Source organism: Populus nigra, chromosome 7 (genome assembly GCF_951802175.1).
Source record: "Populus nigra chromosome 7, ddPopNigr1.1, whole genome shotgun sequence".
NCBI lineage: Eukaryota > Viridiplantae > Streptophyta > Magnoliopsida > Malpighiales > Salicaceae > Populus > Populus nigra.
The window spans coordinates 12885118-12909483 of NC_084858.1; the positions used below are offsets into that span (position 1 = coordinate 12885118).

At 33.8% G+C, this 24366-nt stretch overlaps 3 protein-coding genes across 3 annotated transcripts; all 3 read left to right on the top strand.

The window, feature by feature from the left end:
* The first annotated feature begins 3120 nt into the window (after nucleotides 1-3120).
* On the top strand, nucleotides 3121-7181 carry LOC133698342 (uncharacterized). The gene is made up of 7 exons (XM_062121231.1): nucleotides 3121-3310; nucleotides 4040-4119; nucleotides 4229-4291; nucleotides 4377-4424; nucleotides 4520-4573; nucleotides 6621-6678; nucleotides 6787-7181. The coding sequence occupies exons 2-7, from the start codon at nucleotides 4042-4044 to the stop codon at nucleotides 6828-6830; spliced, it is 345 nt and encodes a 114-aa protein (XP_061977215.1). The 5' UTR covers nucleotides 3121-3310; nucleotides 4040-4041; the 3' UTR covers nucleotides 6831-7181.
* Nucleotides 7182-8486: 1305 nt separating this feature from the next.
* On the top strand, nucleotides 8487-9125 carry LOC133700061 (uncharacterized). Its single transcript, XM_062123624.1, has one exon. It carries the CDS (start codon nucleotides 8487-8489, stop codon nucleotides 9123-9125), a length of 639 nt encoding a protein of 212 aa, XP_061979608.1.
* Nucleotides 9126-12591: 3466 nt separating this feature from the next.
* On the top strand, nucleotides 12592-23790 carry LOC133698195 (DNA-directed RNA polymerase 2B, chloroplastic/mitochondrial-like). Its single transcript, XM_062121045.1, has 19 exons — nucleotides 12592-13704; nucleotides 14662-14883; nucleotides 14972-15105; nucleotides 15217-15283; nucleotides 15527-15585; nucleotides 18012-18129; nucleotides 18293-18406; nucleotides 18545-18676; nucleotides 18758-19174; nucleotides 19615-19665; nucleotides 19920-19990; nucleotides 20789-20873; nucleotides 21062-21211; nucleotides 21312-21386; nucleotides 21527-21616; nucleotides 21780-21827; nucleotides 22193-22307; nucleotides 22398-22501; nucleotides 22900-23790. Exons 1-19 carry the CDS (start codon nucleotides 12775-12777, stop codon nucleotides 23008-23010), a joined length of 3093 nt encoding a protein of 1030 aa, XP_061977029.1. The 5' UTR covers nucleotides 12592-12774; the 3' UTR covers nucleotides 23011-23790.
* Nucleotides 23791-24366: the final 576 nt, after the last annotated feature.

A 24366-nucleotide genomic window follows, 5' to 3' on the forward strand; every position in this document is an offset into this window, starting at 1 on the left:
TTAGGTAGCGTCTGTTCCTTTAACACCTTTACAACCACCATTCCCTTATTGATATAATTCCCTTATTGGTATAAACTCGATAAAAAATGTGAATACCATGTTGGTGTCACTGGTCACAATATTGATGGATGTGTTGCATTCAAAAGAAAAATCCTTCAACTAATCAAAGCTGGGTGAATTTCCTTTTATGAATCTCTAAATGTGAGTTTGAACCCTCAACTAAACCACGCTTCTGGAAGTGTCGGGGTTAATAGCTTGGAGATAGGAAAAGAAGGCAAAGCAATTCTAAGGGTGACAATGGATAGATTGTAAGAGATGATGAGAGAAGCTGGGTATCTTAAAACACCAGTTAAAATACAAGTTGCAGGAGATGCGAATGAATACTATAAATATCATCATCAGTTTGAACATGATATAAACTGTTGTGAAGAGTTTCATTCTGAGGTGGAAGATATAATGATGTTGAGAGTATTAAGATTGATGATGCCCAAAGAAAATAGTCTAGTGGGAACAATGACTATCCTATTATCTCTCTCTTTATAATTTTTTATGTTACTTCTCTGTTTGCATTCACCTTCTTTGTTTTTCTTCCTCGTCTATTCGTTCCTCCTTGTTTTCACCTTCTTTGTTCCCTCTTCGTTCTTGTTCTTCTCTTTCGTCTCCCCTTTTTGTTCTCTCTGTCTCCTTCTTTTTGTAGCCTTTCTCTGGCTTTTATAAAGTCAGAAAATATCATGCATTCCAAGTGATCATAATATTAGATAACGACTCTTTAAATTAGATACATTCTTTGTCTAAGAACAAGATGCCATAAATCTATTCTTTTACATTTTAATTTTTAAAAGTCATCACGATATTTTTAAAAAATATCATAAACTTTATAAGATTTATATGATACTACACTAAAAATAAATATCAATAACAAATATTGCATTATTAAAGGTATACCATTATATACAATCTAATTACTAAAAACTCATATTGCCTAGAAATAACAAAATTGCCTTTCAAAAAATTTCTCCCCTTCTTTGGAAAACATTGGCAAACATGAAACCCTGGCCAAGCCACCAGCTTGAATTTAGTCATATCATAGAACAGAGGCAATCAAATAATCTCACCAAGCTCAACAATCTTGAATGCCTAATCTCAATCTTGCCATGCATCAACTTCAAAATCAGATCTACAATATATTTTGTAACCAAATTTGAATCCCTGGCCTCTAGAATTTCATCTCCAGGCTATTGTGTAAACACCCAATCAACCAAGATTAAATCCTTAGTTGGCTGCATTGGCCTTCTACCAGAAGCAACCTCAAGCAAGAAAGCCTCAAAAGCAAACACATCAGTACCTGTCCAGTTCGTGCATGCTCAAGTGCAAGATACCCAAGAGTTTCTGATAATATGGGTCGTTTGAGGATCCATTCTCATACAATCTTGCAAGGCCAAAATCCCCTAATCTTCCATTCAATTCACCATCTAGCAAAACATTACTAGCCTTGACAGCTCTATGAATCACAACTTGCTCCCATTCTTTATGCAGATAAAACAGCCCTAAAGCTACGCCTTTGATGACTCTAAATCTTTGGCTCCAATTGAGGGCGACAGGTGGTTGGTCAAAGAGGTATTTGCCTTGCTCTAATTTTCTGGCTGGAATTCGTGGAATTTTTTGGTGTGATGTTTACTGGGGAGAGAAGGAGGACGTGGAGTGAGGGAGAAATGGGGCTGGTCTTCCATTAAAGTTTTTTTTTTAATAGAAAATGATGGTTGTTTAGGTTATATTATATATGGGAGTTTATTTAAATTTAAAAATTAAGTTGATTAGAATGTAAATTTTAATTTTGAAAATAATAGAGATAAAGTGTAAAATATAATAAATTATAGGAAATCCAGGGTTATGTTTCCATTATGATTTTATCCAACCTTTTAGCAGTTTTTACTTGTGATAATTTATGAAAATTTCGTTACAAAATATTTGTTTCATGCATTACGTTGCAATAAAAGCTAAAAAGTATTGGAAAAATACTATTACATCACATCATTTCATTTATGAATGATTTTTATTATTTATTTTTGTGTTTTGATTTTTTTTTTGTTATTGATTTTGTGATCTTTTATTTTTATAAAATAGTGAAAAAAAATAGTTTTGAAAAAAAACCATGTTATTAAATTTTAGAAAGTTCATAAACTTGTTTACAAGTTTGACATGTTTAACTTTTAGTTTTTTCTCTTTATAAATTTAATTTTTTTTCAATTTTATCCTTCGATATTGAGTTGACTGAAAATTAAATTTTATAATTTTTTTATTTTTCTTTCTTTAAAATTATCATAGTCTTAAAAAAATATTATATTGGATTAATACTCGATTTTATGATTGTTTATTTTTATTATCATATAGTTAAATAAATAATATTTTTTTTAAAAAAACAAACAAATTACTAATTCTAGTGTTCATGATTTGATTCACAGGTTTGACGTGTTAATTCAGGCTACCCAATTCATGAGTTTGACATGTTTACCCATCAATCATGATATATTTTTTAGTTTTTGTCTTTAATTTTGTTAATTGATTTTTTTATTTCACCCTTTTTTAATATTGAATTGATTGAAAAATAGACTTCATGATTTATTTTTATCTACTTTCTATAGGGTTATCATAATTTCAAATAAAACATTTATTTTAGAATTAACGCTTGATTTTACAAGCATTTATTTTTTCATATAATTAAATAAAAATAGATTAAAAACAACAAGATTACTAAACTCGGTGGAATCTATGACCGAGTCACGTTGTGATTATAATCCATCTAATATGGTATTGTTTCAATATTTTTTTTAAATTATTGTTTTAAAATCCTTTTTAAAAAATAAATTATATTTTTATTAATTATTTAAGTTATCTTTAATCTTATGAAATTGACTCATTCATGTTGGTCAGCTTCCATATAATATAATTTAACTAGAAACTCAAGCTAATACATGCAGCTAGGATAGAAGATTTCGAGATTAACCCACATGCTAAAGAATTCCTCTCGCTCTTGACTTTTTTTTTTAGTGTTTTTTTTTTAAATTGATCAAACCGCAGCGAAACATTTGCCACCAAACTAATAAACAGGGAATAGAATTGAAAACTTAGAGACAAGTAGGACCATAACGAAATATGGAGAAATCTATCAGGTGTGAAATATAGCTTACCTCATCAAGATCGTGTTCTAGATCTCAACATCACAATATTATCCTTGTGTGAATAATCCTCTCTTTCTCTTTGTCTTCCTTATCTCTCTACATTTGAAACCGGCGCACGAAGCTCGTAATTGGTAATAAGAATTTTGAATTCTCATTTCGCTTCTTTTTTGTGTCTAAAATCTTTTACTTTTATTTTTATTTAGCTGCATACAATTTTTGTTTGTTATTTGATAAAATAGATCTCTCTTCTGTTTGTCTTTTTATCAATTTCGTGCTAAATAGATCTTAATTAGGCAGATTTGATGTTTAATAGAGAGAGATATTTTTTCTCATTATTTGTTTTTCTTTATTCAATTATTCTACTTAAGTTGTTTAAATTATTATGCGTTATAGGTCTTGATTGTGTTTATTGTCGTGGTTAATTTGCTTTGGATTTTTTTAAAGGTTCCTGGATCAAATAATTCATTAAGTGCTGTGCTTATTTTATGATTCTTCTCTCTTTGTTCATGCGAGAAGAGCAAAGAAAGTAAATAAAATTTGATAATTATAATGTAATTTAGCACTGATTTTATAGAATCATTTATAAATGTTGCACGTGCGTATAAGAGTTCGGAATGATTAGGATACTTTGATGGTATGATGAAGGAATGTTTGGAATTCATAACAATAGGTTAGATTTGGAGTTGCCGTATTTGGTTAGTATTGTAGTAGCAAGCATCTTGTTAAGTAGTTTTCAAGTTTTCTAAGATTTGCTCTCTCCGGATTTGGTTAAAAGTTTGTATGCGTGGAAGGAGCATCTATTAATGTGAGTAAGATGTTTATTCATGACGACAACTGTTATACCGTTACGGTTGGTTCAGGTATGGAGGATAACAAGCAAGATCAGGTTGACGGAAATCTTTCCGAGGAGAAAAGCTCCATGCCTTCATCAAAACAAGAGGTGTTTTGTTTTCCTGCATATGCATGATTTATTGAAGACATGGTTAAAAAACTTTATATTGGAAGAATTTTTCACTCATTCATCTATTTCTTTGTATACACATATGTAGGAGGAAGTTGTAAAGAAGAAATACGGAGGAATTTTGCCTAAGAAACCACCTCTCATTTCTAAGGTGACTCCATATTACCGAGTCTCGACTCTTGATACATATTGTGCTCTGTGCTGGTTTGTGTCTAAATTTATGATTTGGATGTTAGGACCATGAACGTGCCTACTTTGATTCTGCTGATTGGGCACTTGGAAAGGTACTGGTTTCACGGATTGTTTCTGTTATTTTACTTAAAACTGACTGCATTAAGATGGTTACCTGATATCATTTGATGATATTGAACTATAACAGCAAGGTGTTGATAAGCCTAAAGGACCACTCGAAGCTCTTCGGCCTAAATTACAGGTATATATGTGAATGATATTCGTCGATCCATTCTTTGTCTCCTTTTTGTCTTCTTTCTCCTAAGAAGAAATCATGTGAGTGCTTGTTGTGCTTTAGCTGTGCTTATGTTCAACTGTCAGTGGGTGATATAAGATAAACTAGATTGAATAAGTGGCTGTTGATTTCTAATGAAGGTAGAGAGCTGGTGGTCTCATTGGAAGTTTTCTCTAAGGGTCTACTAGATAGGTAACCAATAGAGTTAAATGAAGCTGGAAACTATATTACGACGTTGAAGTAAGAGTTGATAAAATGGTAGAGCTAGAAAGGTTGTAGGAGCAGAGAGGATTGCCTGGGCTCTTGAGGTACTGGACCTGTAAGAAAAATCAAGTTTGGGACTCTAAGAAGTTCATTTTCTGCGTATCCCTTATAAAAAGGACTAGTTATTTGTTTTGGTCTTTGTTGAATGTCTTTACATGCTCTGGTTCTTTAGAATTGTTTTTTCTCCTATTCAGTCTGTCCTACTTTTGTGCTCTATTCTATACTCCCCTTGTACTAGATTTGCATTGCCCCACTTTGGTGATTTATTGTAAACCTGAAAAATGAGTGATGATAGAAGCCAGACATTTTCCTAGATTATGTTGGCTGAGTTGTGGATCTGCATGCAAAAGTAAACAACTACTTATGTGTTATGAGCTTTTGGTGATAAAAAAATATAAGTAATCTAGATATTCATTTATTTCGAAAGCTGAAGGTGTTAGGTATTCATTTATTTTGAAATCTGGAAGCCTGTTTAAAAGAAGGAAATCATTTGAATTAAGTCATTTCTATCAAAAGATAGGTGTTTCTTTTAATTTTCTGACTGACAGTACTGCATAAAGCTCATACGTTCTTTACAATAATAACTATTGGCATGTGCAACTTGATTTATTACCATTTTAGACATTATTAATGATTGTTCACTCTTTTGGTTTAGGTGCTTCCAGTGTTTTCTAAAGCGATTCCTTTTGTAGTTCCTTGATAAGGTTTTGGATGATAATGGATTTGTTCCTACAGAAGTAAACTGTCTCTCATCACTGAGTTTATCAATCATTAATGTTCCAATAAGATTATTCCTCTAAGTAGTCATCATGTGGAAAGATTTGGTTGTGCTATTTCCTTTGCAAATCTATAAAGCTTTAGGCATCACCTTCCCAGCTCAGTGCTGTCTCATTCATGGTCCCCTGAAAACAATTTCTGGAGATTATGTTCCCACTAACCTTTCTGCTTCCCACTAATGGGTTTCAGAGCACCACTCTATTGCACCCCATAAGATCTCACTCCAAACCTGTTAACTTCTTGGCTGGAAAAAGTGAGGTCCCCTGATAAAATAATGCTTCAGAGTCGAAGCTTGGTAGAAGAAACAATCTACCTCACCACACAACTCAAAGTGGAAAGGGGGCTTTCTGTGCTGCTTCTAAGATCTCCACCTTCTAAAATGACATGGAAACTATCATAAATTGGATGAGGTAGTGTGTTAGATATTTCAGTTGGAGGGTGTTTCCATACTAAAATTAAAGTCTCTTCACTCCTACTGTTTTTGCAGTATTTCTATTTTGGCTGAGGAAACAGTTGCAAAGATATAAGACTGATTTTTCCATTTTATTCTGATCAACAGAACTGAAGTTGTCTCCTTATTGCTCGAAGCAAATACTCAATAACTTTGAACTATGGTTTTGATGTTTTCTTTAAATCCTTATTTAATTTATTTAAAGGGAAAGGCAATATAACAAGCACATAGATATTTTTCCTTCGAGGCATGATGCAGATATAATGCCATTGAATTTGAAAGAACCATGAATGAATGACTCCTTGTATGCTTGTGATTTCCTCCCTACCTTTTTTTGATTAGTTTCTTTGAAGAAAAATGGAGATTGGCAGCCATCCTAAATGTTTTTAAATTTTCCACGTATTAGTTTATATTTATGAGTGAGAAGTATTTTTTTTTCCCTGCTGGCCATTGTGTTATTGCTATAATGCTAGCATATTTTGTACTGGGTGCTTATTTGTGTATTATCTCTCTGTTTTCCAGCCCACACAACAGCAAACGCGATACCGGAAGTCTCCTTATGCCCCAGCAGATGGCGAAGGTATGCTCAATCATCATTATGTTACACAAAAGCTATAGATCTCTTTTCTCGGTCTGATTTTCTCTCAAAGGGCCAAGGAAACTCATCTATCCTTTTCTTCATATGCAGATGCAGGGAGTGCTTCATCTGAGGATGCAACTGCCAATGAATGAGAAATCTCCATTGTTATTTATATGGTGAGGATTTCTGAAGGACACCACTGCCAAGGAATGAGAAGTTATTATCTGTCTTCTGCTCTACTGAGGACTTGATTGTTACTCTTATACCAACATAGGTGGTGGGTAATTTCTTTTATCTGCTAGAATAAAGTTGGTGGAGTTGTTTGGATATTGCCGAAAAGAAACTAAAAGACAACATTTTATAAGTCGGAGAGGGTCCGTTTTTTGTTAATGTTTACAATGCATAATTCAAACAGCTTTATCCATTGTCATTCTGTGTAATCCAGCATGCATCCTCGATGACCATTACTTCTAGTGCAAAATCAAGTACTCTTTCGTTTCTCAGAGTAGAACAGTATGGTAGCTGATAGACACCATTATTTAATATTGCCAGACGTAGACAACATTGCAATTGTTATCTTTCTGGTACTGGTGCCTGTGGCACGAGACATCATGACTGATTTTTGGTCTTTACTGGTAATGGCATAGCCATTCCAGTTGAAGATCTACTAACCTAAAGCCTCCACTTTCTTTTTAGATAAAACTCTTTTGTTAGTCTTATAATCTGTTTGGGAACTTGGTGTAAATCATGTTCTTATAAATTTTGAATTTTTTTTATTTTTGCTTAAAATGAAATTTTTTTTTTCGTGTTTTTATATTGTTTCGATGTTCTGATATCAAATATAATTTTTAAAAAATAAAAAAAAATTATTTTGATATATTTCTAAGTGAAATTATTTTAAACTGTCACCACTATTATAATTCCAAACTAGAATTTTGGCCTACACTATTATAATTCCAAACTAGAATAGTAGAACCAGAGGCATGCCCATCAATTTACGTAGTATATGCTGTTCTTCTCTCTATCATTCTCGCTTGGAGATCACAAGTTAAATTATAGCAATATTGTTTTTTATTATTAAAATTACAGTTCTATCAGGTCTTGTCATGCAATGGATTTAGATTGATTCATATTTACTTGGACATTAGTTTTAGTTTGATGCTCGAGGGTCGAGTTATGATTGTGTATTAAATGATTGTTAATTGTAAGATATATTGCTTTCTGGGGGATTATTAATTCCTCCCACGTGATTTAGTCTTAAGCTTCTATCAGAAGGAATCGTGTTGGATATGGATAGTTTTAATCGGCTAAACATGGCAAGTTCAGGGTTTTGGAAGGTTAAAATATATTACAAAGTGGTAAAATTAGGAAATAAAAAATATCTAATTATTATTATTATTGATTGGGCTGAGATTTGGGAATCAAAGTATTTAATTTTTTTTTGAGGTATTGATTCCTAGCCAAAACGTCATTAAAGAAAAATAATGCTAGGATTTTACAGTAGCAGTATTTTTCTACCTTCCTTTTTATCTTCTTTTCCTTTTGAAATCAGGATTTATTTTACTGGGTTTCCTTGTCTGAAAAGGGAAGCCAGAGCCGGAGAACGGTTAAACAGTTGCCCATGTAATAACGGCTATTTTGGACAGCTTGCTCTTGCAATTCCGAATTCAAAACAGACATGGATTGATTCCTTGAACCGTCTGGTAAGAACCCTATTCTATATAAAATCCTACCTTAACCCCGACAGTTTCTCACTATCTACCACATAAATATTTTCCTCAACTCGAGCAATAAGCTCAGGCAAAATCATGAAGCCCTCAAAATATTCTCTCAGTTCTTGTGAATTTTCTGCCAAAGAAATCACGGTAGAGTTCATCATTGTCAAGGAATCATGCGACGGCTCCTCGCCGGTCAAATCTAGACAGTCATTCCCGGTAAAGCGCGGGGAATTGGTGTGGGATCGTTTGAAAGAACGCACATACAGGCGTTTGCTCAGGAGCACAGGCATCAGGTTATCTCCGACGGTAAAAGCTGACCTAATTGAACTCGTATCCCGCGTTGCCTATTCGTTGCCTAGTCACGCTGACCATATATTTGTGTGCATTATTACCTCCGAACCAAGCCATTATGCCAAGTTTAATGTCGTGACTGGAATTCATGTTGATGAAGATAAGGAGGTTTCCTGGGATACTGTGGAAAACCCTCTTCTTCATGTGTTACAAGCCTGCAAACCACCTATCCCATGCTTGAAGAAGGTGAAGATTGACGAGGATAATGTGGGTTCTAATGAAGCCTTGTGCTGTGCAATTTGCTTACAGGACTTCTCTGCTGCGTCTGAAGCTGCTACTACCACCTGCTCTCATGTCTATCATCCTCATTGCATTGTCAAGTGGTTGCTGAAGAGTACTACGTGCCCTATGTGTCGCTCGAAGCTGCCTACGGGCTGATTCTTTTTTCACTCGTTAGGGACCCAGATATGTCTTAGGATTGATAGCTTATTTTCTGTTCAATTTAGGATTAACTGTCAGTGTTACGATCTTGATCGTCTTCACTTGGATGGTCTTGACGCCAGTTTTTTTGCTGTTTTATTATCAGTGCAATGTGGTTCTTAACTTTTGAGCTTAAGGAGTTAATTTCTGATTGTATTAAGGCTGTGCTCATTTTTACTACTAGAGTTGTCTTGCTCCTCCTTTTCGTCTTTGTATATACTACCTATCCGAAGGGCCACGAGACGAGCTCTATGACAAGGTCTCCAGGATCAATCTTAGATTATTCTTGCTTTTCGTTTAATATTAAAATATTATATTTTATTATTTTTTAAATGTTATTTTTAACATTAAAAATCAAAATTTAATAAAACATTACTTCAACTGCTGCGTTAAGCGGTTGCTTAAAATTCAATTCAATTACATAAATCATAGATTTTATATACTTGTGCTGATGCATAATGTTTGTCATAAATTGTTTTTACTTTTATTTTTTAAAAATATTTTTTTAGAAAAATATAAAAAATATAAAGAAATGCATTTTCAGTAAACTTTATCCAATTTTTCAAAACTTAGCTATTTTCTAAAAAAATATATATTTTTGCATGTTTTAATTTAGTTTTGAGCAAATAGAAAAGAAGAAGAAGAAGAAGATTTGTGAAAGTATAAAGTGAAAAATAAAAATAAAAATAAAAATGAAGAGTAAAAAGAATATTAGAAAATAAAATAAAATTAAGAGCTAGAATATATTTGTGAAAGTCACGACAACTTAGAATGTTGTGTTTCTGAAACGCTACATTAATTAAAATTTAAACTCAGATCGAAGAACATATAGAGTAGACATAAACACAACCTCTCTTGACCAAATGACCGACACCCTCACTATCTCTCTAAAAAACCAACTAAACACTTTCATTTTACTTTTAAAATAACCAAAAATCAAACTCATCCTAGTCTAAAAGCATCATTGAATGTTTTGTGTGCAAAATCAAAAGTTCTCTTTGTTGTCGCCACCACCCCAACTTTTTTTTTTACAAACAAGGTAAATATACTACATTGTTATGAATTTATGGTTTATGATGAGTTTAAGGTTTCTTGAATTAATATGGAATTTGTTAAGAATATCATCAATTAGGGTTAATTTGATATAGTTGAACATGAAAATAAGTTAAATTAAGTATTAAATAACAACTTCAATTAATTATGCGTTGCATTTAATTGATATTAAGTTGTCGAATTAGAGATTTTGTGTGTATTGTTGGAATAAGCTAAAAATATAATTAACTACGCTTGATGATTTCATGAACAAGAGCATGAATGCGGTAGAATTATGATGATTTATATGTTTAATTAAATTATTGATAAGTTGATCAATTTAGTATTTTCTTTGAATTATATTAATTTTCTATTAATTTGGGTTTGATCTAATGAAATTAAGCATGAAAATATCAAATAGATTTCATATCATGAATTATGTCTAAATTATAGTGAATTTGCAACATTAAATTTTGGAAATTTGATTATATTTGATATGAATTTTTTCAATTAGTGTTAGGATAATATAATTTAGTTATAATTACGTTCAATTGACCAGAATCCAATTTATTTATTTTTTACATAATGTCTTATAACATATTTATGTTATGTCATTAGAGTAACACTATTATTTATGATATGAACAATAATATCATATAAAATGGTGGAACAATTTGTAGTTAAATGGTAATTTAGACATGTCATATGCATAAATAAAAGAAACCATTTGTTATGGATTTGGATGGAATTATAATGATATTAATGTTAAAATAGCTTGGAGGTGTTAGATTGATGAATATTAGTATTATTCACAGGGCTATAGGAAGATATGTGCTTTTAATTTATCCAACGCTCCCAGATAATTTTGACATCATCCCCGGATATAGCTAGGGATCTGTTGTTTTGACATGCTTGTACAAACATCTATGTCTTGCATGCATGAAAAGGGACAAACAAATTATGGGATATTTGTTACTTCTACATGTATGAATTTAGCTTCATAATTTTTTTGGGTTTGCCTTTTATGGTTCAGTCCGATCTCAACATCCGATAGTGACATAGAGGATAGGGCGGCGTGTGTAATGAAATTTGCGGCATTGAATTTTTTTTTCTCCTCCCCCTTTTTCTCTCTCTTCTCTCCTTGAAATCCATGTTGGGTTAGCCAAAATTTAGAGTTTTCCTCCCTTTTATTTCTTCTTTTAATTGTAGTCATTTTTCTTTTGATTAGCCTTTATTTGTTTTGGATTTGTTTTTCGATTTTTTTTAATTTCATCATTTTCATTTAAATTTATTTAATTTTTATATTAAATATGATACTCTTCTTTTGATTTTTTTAATTATTTTCTTGATTTTTTTCTTCAATTTTATCCCTCAACATTTTATTTTATTTTATTTATTTTATCTCTCAACATTTTATTTTATTCATTTTTTATTCAATTTTAGTCCTTGTTCTTTTAATTGTCTTTTTTTTAATCATTTTTATTTTATTTTATGGAGTTATCTTAGGTTGTGGGTTAGTCAAGTTTAACCTAAATTGTTTAAGATTTTCTTTAATGTTTTTTCAATTTCATCATTTGATATTAGATTATTGGGTCTTGATCTTTTCCGATTGTTTATGCTTTTCCTTTTTATTAGGTTATTCTGGGTAGCGAGTTAATAAAGTTAACATGGGGTAACTCAAGTTTTTTCAATGGTTTTTTTTATATTTAACTTCAATCCTTATTTTTAGTCGTTTTTAAAAAAAAGTTAATTTTTTTTTATCCTGATCTCATGTCGCGAGTAGCAAGTTAGTTGAGTTAACCCGAGTTGACTCAGGTTTTTTTCTTCAATGTTTTTTTTTTAAAAAATTTATAATTTGAAATTAGATTATTGTGCTTTAAGTTTTGTGATTTTTTCTGTTTTCTATTCTACAAATTATTCTGATATAATATCTTACATGTTAGTCAAGATAACTCGAATTGACTCAAATTATCACCGCTTGAATATTTTTTTTTTACATTAATTAAAATTTGATTCAAACCCTAATGTAGTGCGAAAAAAAAAAAGTTCCAGTATTCAACCCAAAGTAATTTGATATTGGCCCAGAGAGCCTAGATACATGGGAGAAAATGGGTGACCATATGGATATCACGCAACGTTGAGAACTACTTTCCATATTACATTGTAAAATGATTGGTTTTTGCGGCTATTAAGTCTGGACTTTATTTTTACATAAAAAAAAATTTTGAATTAAAAATAAAATAATTAACATTGCTATTTAATTTATTTTCACAGATATTTTAATAATATATAAATTTAATTTTTATTTTAAATATAACAAATTATAAAAAATTATGAATTCAATTTAAATTACTGCGGAATTGAATTCAATGGACAAAAATAAACAAAGACGATTTAGCTAAAACCCCAAAGAAGGTTCAAGCAGGGTTTAAGGCGGCCACTATAGCATGCCCTCGCCTCTATGAATTCAATTATTTTCTCGAATTCCATTACCAATACATTTCAATTCATCTCTCAATCACTTCAATTCCAATTTTTTTTCCATTTCCTTGAAAATTCATAACATAAAAATTTGATGTCCAGTGCCAACCCCCATATATTCTCTACCAAAAAAATTGATCCTTTGATTGCTTTTGATAAGAAACCCTCAATTCTATCCCTAATCAATTCAAAACCATCCACAGTTATGTGGAGAAACGTTGCAAAACAAGCCATTTTGAAACCCCAATCAAAGTCTCTCAATTTCCCTTCATTTCCAAGAACTCACAGCTTTTTAGGAGCCCCTCAAGAACCCATCTTTTTTGAGAAATCCAAGTTCCATTCAGTTAATAACTCAAGTCCACAGCTGGGTTTCCGCCGAATTGGCGAAATATCAACCCATGAGGATTATATGGGAAAACCTAGTTTTGGTTTTTTGAGAAATGGTGATAGTAGTAATGGGAATCTGTGTAGTGGGTTGTGTCCAAGAGGATATGAGAGTGTAGCTGAGGCAGTGTCATCAACAGACGTTGAAGATAATGTGGTTGTTGATGAGGAATTGCAAGAATTGTTGCAAGAAACGAGGAAAGAAGAGGAGAAAGAGAAGGACTTTAGGAGGAGAAGGAGGCTACATGCTAACCGTGGAATGGGGTCAGGGAAGTATAAGGCCTTACGGAGAAGGCAAGTGAAGATTGAGGCTGAAGCATGGGAACAGGCAGCGAAAGAATATAAGGAACTTCTAAAGGATATGTGTGAGCATAAGTTGGCTCCTAATTTGCCATATATGAAGGGTTTGTTTCTTGGTTGGTTTGAGCCTTTGAGAGATGCAATTGCGAAAGAGCAGGAGTCGATTAGAAGGGGGAAGACCAGACCGGATTATGCTCCGTTTTTTGATCTGTTGCCAGCTGATATGATGTCTGTTATTACTATGCATAAGCTCACAGCAATGGTGATGATAGGTGGGGAACATGGATGTGCAAGAGTTGTGGCTGCTGCTTGTATGATTGGTGATGCAATTGAGCAGGAGGTAAGTGATTTTAACCTGTTTTATTTGCTTATTTTATGGTTGCTGTTTGATTTATAGACAGAGGTTAATGAGTGCCCGGATAAAAATAGATGAGGGGAAACATAAAGGTCCTTAAAGTTGCATTTAGACAGCCTTCATCTGAGGTGATGAACTTGGAAGAAAGGTGGAGTTACCATCGATAAAAATCAGCTATGGAACTTAGATTATGAAACCTCAGTAATGCCTGTAAAATTAGATTTTTCCATTACGTCTGTAAAATTTTGTGTGTCCAATGTTGAAGGAGGTTTTTTCTGAATTTCTTTTCCTAAATATCTATAGTTTTCACCTTCAGCTTTATTTTGATTCCGCATGAATTCAAGTTCTTGTGTTGTTTAATAGTTCCAGTGAAGACATTAAATTTAGGCAGGGCATAGCAATGTAGTGTAATGTAATAACATCTTTTAGATACCAAGTTCTTACAACTTTGTCATTATACATTAAACTTTTCATGTCATGGGCCTTATTAAGCTGAATACTCTATTCCACCTTTCTTTATTGAGCTACACTTTATTCAAATTCTGAACATGGTGGACCAATAAGAGTGAGATTTCAACTTCCCTTTGTTAGAACACATCTCATGTTAGGACACTCCATGTCACTATGGATTTGTACTATTGCATATCCCTGTCGGAGACAACAATTATCTTTAGCATTTCAATTATGCAAGTTTTTGTTTGTGGCTTTGTTTAATAATTTTTTTAAGGTTTTTACCTAGTTTAGACTTTAAAGGCACATGTGACACTTTATTCCAGTGTCTCCTCTGACTTTGGGAGTTCCTTCTTCTTTTTTTTTAAATAAAAAAACTATACAATGCAGAAATATTTAGGAATACCATTCTTAATCAATATATTGGACCCCCTAATTCTCCAGCCTTGTTCTCTTTCTTTCATCTGAGGGCTGAATTTATGTGATAAACAGATTAGGATACACAATTTCTTGGAGAAAACAAAGAAGAAAAAGGAAAACGCTGATAATAGCAAGAATAGTGTAGAAGGTGAATCCCCTGCTGTCATGAACGAAGAAGAGAAGTTAAGAAAAAAGGTTACTGATTTGATTAAAAAACAAAAGCTGCCAGCAGTGAGGAAGATTGTGAAGGGGCACGATGATTCAAAATCATGGAGCACAGATGCTAAGGCCAAGGTTTGTGTGCATGTAGTCATAGGTGAAAGCTAATTTTCTTGAACTAATTTACCATATTCAAATTTGATTCTGTCCTTGCACTTTGCAGGTCGGCAGCCGTCTAATTGAATTGCTGTTACAAACAGCTTATATACAGCCTCCTCCTGATCAGTTAGCTGATAGTCCACCTGATCTTCGACCTGCATTTGTTCACACGTTCAGAACTGTGTCATATGAAAATAAGTACGGAGCCATTCTTTTGTCAACTCGATTTTGTCAACTCGATGAACTCAATTTATTTATCTCCCCTGTAATTGCTTCAAACTGATGCACACATTGGCCTTTTCTTAACAGGAAGACTTCCAGAAAATATGGTGTTATTCAATGTGACTCGCTAGTCCTCAAAGGCCTTGAGCAAACTGTGAGTAACCTTGTTATATTTCGTTCTTTTAATGAAATCCAGTTTTCATATTTTATTTTCCTTTATAACATTGAACTTGCATGGGGTATGCCATCTACTTCAAAGCGGATAGGTAGTTTCTAGATGTTAGAGCTGAAACAAATATGATCTGCAGACAATTTCCTTGGTGCCTTTTAAGTTGCAGAAGTTTTTCTTCTTTTTTCTTGTACAAGGAGCCATAAAAAGTGTTATTTCTCCAAACAGGATAGGCACATAGTGATTCCTTATATGCCAATGTTGGTGCCACCGCTTCGATGGAGAGGGTACGGTAACTTTTGATTTTATATTTACAGTTTTGCCATGTTTGTCTTGCTTTAATTTGATCTTTTCTAGTTGGATGTAATTTCCAAGTTCCAAAATATTCACCTTGTTTCAGTTACTTCTGCTTGATGCCTGGAGTTGTTTTCAGTTTTTTTTTTTTGTCAAGTTAATCTCTTAAAATGGTGTGATTGATGGATTTCTGAAATTAAAGTCTGGAATTCCAATTTTAAATTAGCATCCTAGCATATTTCATGGCCCTGCCTTTCCATTTCCTAAACCTTCGTTGACAGAACGACTAATTGTCTTGCAAGTGTTTATTGAAATGGTGAATATGAGATATGAGATGGAAGAGTTTGTCTAGGATTCTCAAGAGAATTGAGAGCACTGTTTTAAAACATTGACGAGCATTTACAAATTACTATCATGTTCAAGAAGGGAAAATTAACATTATTGCCATAGGCAGCAAATTTTAGAGATTGATATGGAATTCTTTACTGTAAATGTTTATTTATGTTAAAGGGAAAGGTATGCTTCCGGAAAAGAATGATTGGCAGTTAGAGATAAAATATAGAAAAAGGAAAGGTACTATGTTTTCTACAAGTATTCTGTGGTGGATGATTCCAGTACAAGAAAAGTTAGTGTCAAATTATTGTTTTTATGTGAAATCAGATATGGAGTTAATTTAAGATTAGGATAGTACATGGAGAACTCAATTGAAGTGCTTTAGTTCAGGTGATGACTTGTAAATGGGCCATACATAGGAAAACATTATTTATTTCAAATGTGCCAGAAGGGCATGGAGACAACAGATGATTTCATAAGAGAAATGGCATAGATGGATCTCTGCAGTCAAACCAAGTTGTTTGAACTTTCTTGTTTTCTGAGTTGGTTAGGATATGTTCATGGAGTGTGGTTAAGTTTTTCTTGATGTAGGTTGATTTTTTTGTAAAACAAAATTGTAAGAAGACAAAGATGAAGGAAGCTCCATGGATAAGGATAAAGAAGGAAAAGCAGTGAGTAACCAGTTAAATCAGTAGATTACTTTCATTAAATATTATTGCGGAAACATGAGTGATGTGTTTACTTAATGATGGTCAATTTGTACTCAAGAGTGGTTGTTTATTTAAATGTAATATGAGAAAATATTCTGATGACCTTGACTGTCAATATGCAAAAATGGAGTGTTTTGATTTTTTGATGCGAGGAGTGTGTCAGTAATAGGTCAACATTGGGTTCATAGGGATAAATATCTTGATATCCTAAACTTTCTCCCTCCCTCCCTCCCTCCCTCTCAATATATGCGCGCACACGTGTGTGTGTATAAATAAGGCATCATGTCATTACATTTTGATTGGTGTCCATTTTATCCACTATCAAATGAATTGCTCTTCTGATAAATGAGAATTTTACTGATCAAAAGCAACTGAAACAGGAGATGTCCTGACTAATAGTCACCAAAAGCTGAAGGAAAACTGAACTAGCTGAAAAACAACAAAGAAATTAATAGCTAAAGTTAGCTACAGTAGTTTCAAAGTTGTCAAATCATGATCCATTTGGGTCTTCCAAGAGGTTTCAGGTCCTTTGTTCTTTTGGATCTGGACTGTACAGATTGAATAATAGACTTCAAAATATGAACTGCTGCTCATCTGCATTGTTGTGAATCATGTGATTTCTTGCTTTCCAAACCAAATAGATGTTTGCACACCAATCAATATGCAACAGAATGGCCTGAAAATTCTTCCATGCAAACTTTTTGGCCCACCAGAATTCTTTATCTTGATCACCATTCACCATTTAGCCTGGTAATCACATAAGGAAAGAACCAGTTGCCAAACATTCTTGGTTTATATGACAGGAAATGAATAGGTGATCAATCCTCATTTGAAAAAGTAAACATTGCTTTGGAATATGAAGAGGCCTCTAGAGCAGCTTGTGCCATTCAACCTGTTGCCTTGAAATCTGATAAGATCCCTAGCACTTTTGGTTGTATCCATTAGGAGTGGATTCCAGGAAGAACTGTCAATCAACAAAAAGCAAAGATAAATTATGCCAGAGATTGCACTCTGAATAACTTCCATTTGATTAGATCGAGCATCAGGCCAAAACCATCGCTGGAGGCACAAATAAGCATAGTCCCTACTATAATTAATTTTAGATCCTCCTATACAAATCTGGAAGATGCAAATGTTTCTTACAGGTTCCTCACACACGTTACTTCAATCTGGATGTTTTTGACTTGGTGGATGGATTCTGGTTCCCATGTAGTTATTGCAACTCTTAACATCACTATTGCTTCTAGTAATAAATCAGGACCTTGCATTTAAGTAGCATTTTTGAGTTCTATGCACTTCTTACATAATTGCATAATAGCTTGTGATATTTAACTCTCTTTTACTTGTGTCAACCATAACCTTCATGCCCTTTGCAGTTATGATAAAGGTGCACACCTGTTCTTACCATCCTATGTCATGCGGATACATGGTGCTAAACAGCAACGTGAAGCAGTTAAGAGGACACCTAAGAAGCAGCTACAGCTAGTTTTTGAGGTCTGTACATATTAGATGCATTGCATGGTTACTGCTGCATATTGTGTTGTTTGAACAAAATCTTATATGGTACTAACATGTGAAAACTGAGAATCGTGTATGTGCTATTACATGTATGTAGATTTTTCCAGAAGCTAATCTTTTGTTTGAATGAATTTTCCAGGCCCTGGATACATTAGGAAATACCAAATGGAGGGTAAATAAGAGGGTACTTAGTGTTGTTGATAGAATATGGAATAATGGAGGTCGTCTTGCTGATTTGGTAGACCGCAGTGATGTGAGTATCTTTTCTAATTTGCTCCTAGTAACTCCAGTTTTTTTTAGAAAGTCTTTTACTTTTGCTTTGTGTTCTAATAGTTGATTATGATTTTTGTAGCAACTAGAAAACCTTTCTCATTTAATGGCTTCATTTCAGGTTCCTTTACCTGAGAAGCCGGAAACAGAAGATGAAGCACTGCTAAAGAAGTGGAAGTGGAAAGTCAAAAGTGTGAAAAAAGAGAACAGGGAAAGACATTCACGGCGTTGCGACACAGAACTTAAAATTGCTGTAAAATTCATTTGACTTTATTTTAGATAGTACAATTTCAATTTCCTTGGGGTTTATGTCAATGTTCTTAATGGGCTCCAGGTAGCACGGAAGATGAAAAATGAAGAAGGTTTCTATTATCCACACAATCTTGACTTTCGTGGCCGTGCCTACCCCATGCACCCATATTTAAACCATCTCGGCTCAGATCTGTGCCGGGGGATTTTGGAGTTTGCAGAGGGACGCCCTCTTGGAAAGTCAGGCTTACGCTGGCTGAAGATACACCTTGCAAATCTGTTTGCTTGTGGTGTAGACAAGTTATCCCATGAGGGACGAATAGCTTTTGCTGAGACTCACCTTGATGATATATTTGATTCTGCGGACAAACCACTTGAAGGAAAGCGTTGGTGGTTGCATGCAGAAGATCCGTTTCAGTGCTTGGCTGCGTGCATTAACCTCACTGAAGCTTTGAGAAGCTCCTCTCCAGAAACATGCCTTTCACATATTCCTATTCATCAGGTATATCTTATCAATGTCATTGCTTTGTGCTCATATGAACTTCTTGTAGACATTTTTTAGAAGGATTATAAATCATCCTACTCAGTTGAGCACAGTTTTACTGAAATTATAGGGAATGGATTGAGAGAAGCAGAGGTATTAGTAAGATGAATGGAAAAAGGAGAGTCAAGATTCTTTGTTATTGTACCTTGCTCCAATTGCTTTTGCAAAATGAATGAAATGATAAGCTTAGGTGGCTTCTATAGGCACTATTGCTAAAAAAAAGTCAAACTATGTGGGACAATCAACTTAAATACTAATGCCAGACTCTTCTCTTTCTTTTCCCTGGGCTTATGTTTGCTCTTCTGGCCTAGTAATTTATTTTACTCTGATATTTCTGTATTTTTTCATAACTTGTACTGCCTTCTGAGGTACCCCATCCCTGTTATGGTTCTCTGTAGGATGGTTCCTGCAATGGTCTGCAACACTATGCTGCACTTGGAAGAGACAAGGTAGTGTCCCTAACTTGAATTGGAAGATGGTATTAAGTTTTACTTTTCTATATGATTACTGCTGATATACGAAACCTGATACCCGCAATCTGCTTGTCTGATTTTCATATGCTGATGCCAATCCTTGTTGAATTCAAGTTGCCTTTTTGTGCAAACTTTCTTTTTTCAAACTTTGTTTATGTTTTTGGAAAAAAAATGCCTGTGATTATACTTTGAACCCCTCTGTGTTGTTAAATCATTGGAGTCTTGAACAGTTGGGAGCAGCTGCTGTTAATCTAGTTGCTGGAGAGAAGCCCACAGATGTCTACTCAGGAATAGCTGCTAGGTAAGTGGTTTTCTCATGATAAAGTTGAAAAGATTGGAACTCAGATGTGCTTTGGTTGAAGCAAATCAATGGAGATGGTGGTTTTCTACTCCACTGATTTAAAGATTAGATCTAAAACTTGAAAATCCAGAGACTTGAAAAACTAAAAAAATTATGATGAAAATTGAGGCAACTCTTGGGTAGTTAGCTTAATTAAGGGATTCCCTTTTTAATTCTGAAGTTCCAAATCACAAGAAGACATAATCTGAATTTTAGACTTCTGACCAACTCTTGAGAGGACAGCCACAAATATGATCTTTGGAATATAAGCCAAAACGCCTCCTAATTAGGATCTTTTTTTTGCAACACACCAGCATGTATTGATTCGATTAAATTCTGCAATAAGCATTATCGTCTCAAAGCCTAAGAGTTTGGAAGCATTACTATCTCAAAGCCAAAGAAGAATGTATTTCACTGGCCGAGTTTTCTGGCGTTCTTGGAAATGTAGGTAAATGTAATTAAGAAGTAACATCCTATCAAAGATCAATATTTCTGTTTAAATTAGGAACTCCTAATTTGTTTCAATTCAATCAAAGAAAAACTTCAATCAGCTAAGTGCTTATTTCATGGCCTATGACCAGATCCATGAAGTCAAATTCCTGTGGTATCCGTTGGATGTGTTTGGTTGGAGCCAAATTTGTATAGCCTCTATAATAATCTTTCTTTTTCCATCCTCTTTTTGTGATCATGCATTGCTGGTTGTGAAGCAAGCAGATATCTGCAAAAAGAACGTGATGAATGTGAACTTTTGTAATGCAGAGTACTTGACATCATGCGGAGGGATGCACAGGAAGATCCAGAAGTTTTTCCTGACGCTTTGCGTGCAAGAATATTAATCAGTCAGGTTTTCTTCAAGATTTCATTCTCGATTACAGTGGTCTTCTGTCACTAAGGGATGGCTTGGTTACAACTGGGTCAAAACTGTACCATGCTTTCCTACTTTTTTTCCATCTCATTCAAAGAATAGGGTGTGCTTTTCATAGAGGGTACGTTCTTATGCTTTCAAACTAATAGTAATTTGACATAATCTAGGTGGATAGGAAATTGGTGAAGCAGACAGTGATGACATCTGTGTATGGTGTGACTTACATTGGTGCTAGAGACCAAATCAAAAGGAGGTTAAAGGAACGTGGTCTCACAGACAATTCAGAGATCTTCGGTTGTTCTTGCTATGCTGCAAAGGTGTGAAAGGAGCATCCTGACAAGGAGGATTGATAATTCCTTAGCCTCACTCTTTCATAAAACAGGTCACTGACAATATTTAATTTTATTGCTTTATCAGGTGACCTTAACTGCCTTAGGAGAGATGTTTGAAGCCGCACGAAGTATCATGAACTGGCTTGGGGAATGTGCAAAGGTGATTCTGTCTCATCTATTTATTTGTTTTTTCCTTTGTATTGATTTTTTTTGTTATTGTTTCTATACCATCAACTGACATTCTGTTTACCTTTTTTCTTTTTGTTGTCCATTTGACTGTTGACTGTTTAACATGACCAGATTATTGCATCTGAAAATGAGCCAGTGCGATGGACAACTCCACTAGGACTTCCTGTTGTACAACCTTACCGGAAATTAGGGAAGCATGTTGTGAGTTCTATAACATTTGCAGAAGCATAGTAGATCATTAATTGTACTTACTGGACCCAAAAAAAAAAGTAAAGAAAAGAAATTGATTGGCATTTTGTTACGTTCATGTCCATAGAAATGGCATTTTGAATTCTCTTATCTTCCTTTCATACAATTGTTGCAGATCAAAACCTCCCTACAGTTTTTAACACTACAAAAGGAAACTGACACGGTAATGTTTCTGTTTTCTGCTCTAGTTAATAGAGATTCCATATTATTTATTGTGGCTTGTGAGTCTCTGCTAGGATGTTGATAGCACATCTAATTGTGAAAGGTCTGAAATAACCTGTTTTTATGGCTGAAAATATTGTTCAAGGATCATAGTTATCTTACATGGGTACATTCTGTAAACTGTTTCCTAATATTCTTAATTTCTGGTAGACTTTAGCAGGTGCCTAAGTTTTTTGTCCAGCTAAACTTTCCTGCTTTTGTTTTTTTAGTTCGGTCTGGACTAAGCAAAATACTAAAAGAAAGGGAAAAAATGTTGAACCTTCTGGGTCCTGGATCTCAAATTTGGTGGTTCTTCTATTGTTACAGGTTATGGTCAAACGACAGAGAACAGCTTTCCCACCAAATTTTGTTCATTCCCTTGATGGAACCCATATGATGATGACTGCAGTTGCCTGCAAAAGGGCAGGCTTAAAATTTGCAGGTTTTTTCACTTGTAACTGGATTTTGTCTTTAAATGTTGTCCTATTCCTAGTTTTGATTTCTTATTACTGTATATGGCATACCATTACAGGAGTTCACGATTCATATTGGACGCATGCATGTGATGTGGATGAAATGAACAGGATACTGAGGGAAAAGTTTGTTGAACTCTATGAAACACCTATATTAAAAAGTGTAAGTGTTAGCACTGCTATATTACTCTACAAACTGGAAATATAAATGGCCCATCCATTGCCTAGCATCATTATGTATTTGTACAAGGGAAAAGCCCCACAATACAATATTTTTGAAGTTTTTTTTGGTAGAGCGGACAAGAGGCAAGTTAATTTTCTTACACTTTAATCGATTGTGATTGTCTTGGTGCGGAGAAAAGGATGAAGAGATATATGGCATTATGTTTAAATAAACAACACTTGCTGCTGTTAATTAAAACATCCTTTATAATTTGCTCTCAACTGCAGTTTCGACTGTGTTTTGGGATAAAAGGATGCCAATAATTTCTACTTGGATTCACACTTCAAATAACTGTGTTGTGTCTAATCCATCATTTATACCTTCTGTTTTGTATGCAGTTGTTGGAGAGCTTCGAAAAGTCCTTTCCTACACTGTCTTTTCCGCCTTTGCCTGAATGGGGAGACTTTGAGTTGAGGCAAGTGTTGGAATCACCTTATTTCTTCAACTGATTCAGTGCAACGGGTCCTCTCATTGCTACACTAACATGACACCAATCTTTAATGGGTGTCATTCATTCTTTGTTTCTTGTCAAGCATGATTATGGAAAGGTGTGATCTAATGAAAACTTCCTGCAAGAGACTAGCCTCACTATTGTATATAATATCTTGAAAGAGGTCATCAAGCATGGGAGATCTTCGTTCAGTCTCATTTTCATTGACTCAGCTCTGAATGCTGTTGTATAGCAAGCACAGATATTTTGTGGTGGGTATATGCTTCTCTGGGGTTCTTGCATTGAACAAAGAGTGAACGAAGAGATAGCAAGATTGTAGGGGCTTATGACAAGGTGGGGCTTCATTGATTTTTGAGAATGATGCAGAGCTTCGTGATTTTGAAACATCCCTCGACTCCAGGAATGGAGAGAGAGAGAGAGAGAGAGTATGACGGCTCATGGTTATGTGCTACGAAATGCTGGATGCATATGTTTCTGCCTTAACGGATTGGTATGTTATTATTCCGCCATTGATCCTTGTCACCCACACTGAAAATGTAATGTGAATAATAATATTATTGTGTAGTTTCTATGTAATGGTTGGCAACTTGGGATGAAAGGGTTTTTTGACCAGCGAAAAACTGGCTTTCGGGTGTACAGAAATGAAGCAGAGGCACGAGAAATATTTCAACAAAAAACCAGGGTGGTTTTGTAAACCACCATTTGATGCCCTTAAAGTTCATTCGTTGAAAGTTAGTCAATTTATGATTCAAATGAAATCTATGCTCCATTCATACCATCTTTTAGTATTTGTTGTGAAGGTAATTCTATCATGGTGGAGCAGTTTTCAATTTTTCCTTTCCTTTCCTTTTTTGTGTTTTTCGTTTTTAACTGGTTTCTGGGCACTTAGAAACCCTTCTGACAAAGGCATGGTTGCAGTTTTAATTTTTGTATTTCCATGCTAGATAATTGACCTCGTCCAAGGATGAATTAAAAAATATTTGATTTTGAGGGAGCTATTCAAACTTTTTTGTTTAATTATATATCAATAATTATTTTTATAAAAAACATAATAATTTAAATTAGCATAACCCTTGTTTTTTTATTAATCTATTTTTATCAACCAAAAAAAATAGTTTTTTTTAATAATGTGCTTCATTTAATAAAAATCAAAGACAATTAGAATAAATATCCAAAAGACTCTTAACTATCCAAAATAGAAATAAAAATGATCCTTATTTAATTAAAACCTCTTTATCATATTAATATGATTTATTTTTTAAAAAAGTCCATAAAAATGTTTATTTTTTGAGATGAACAAAATAACTTTCATTATAAACTGCAACATGTTTTCTTCCTCTTGTATCTCTATTAT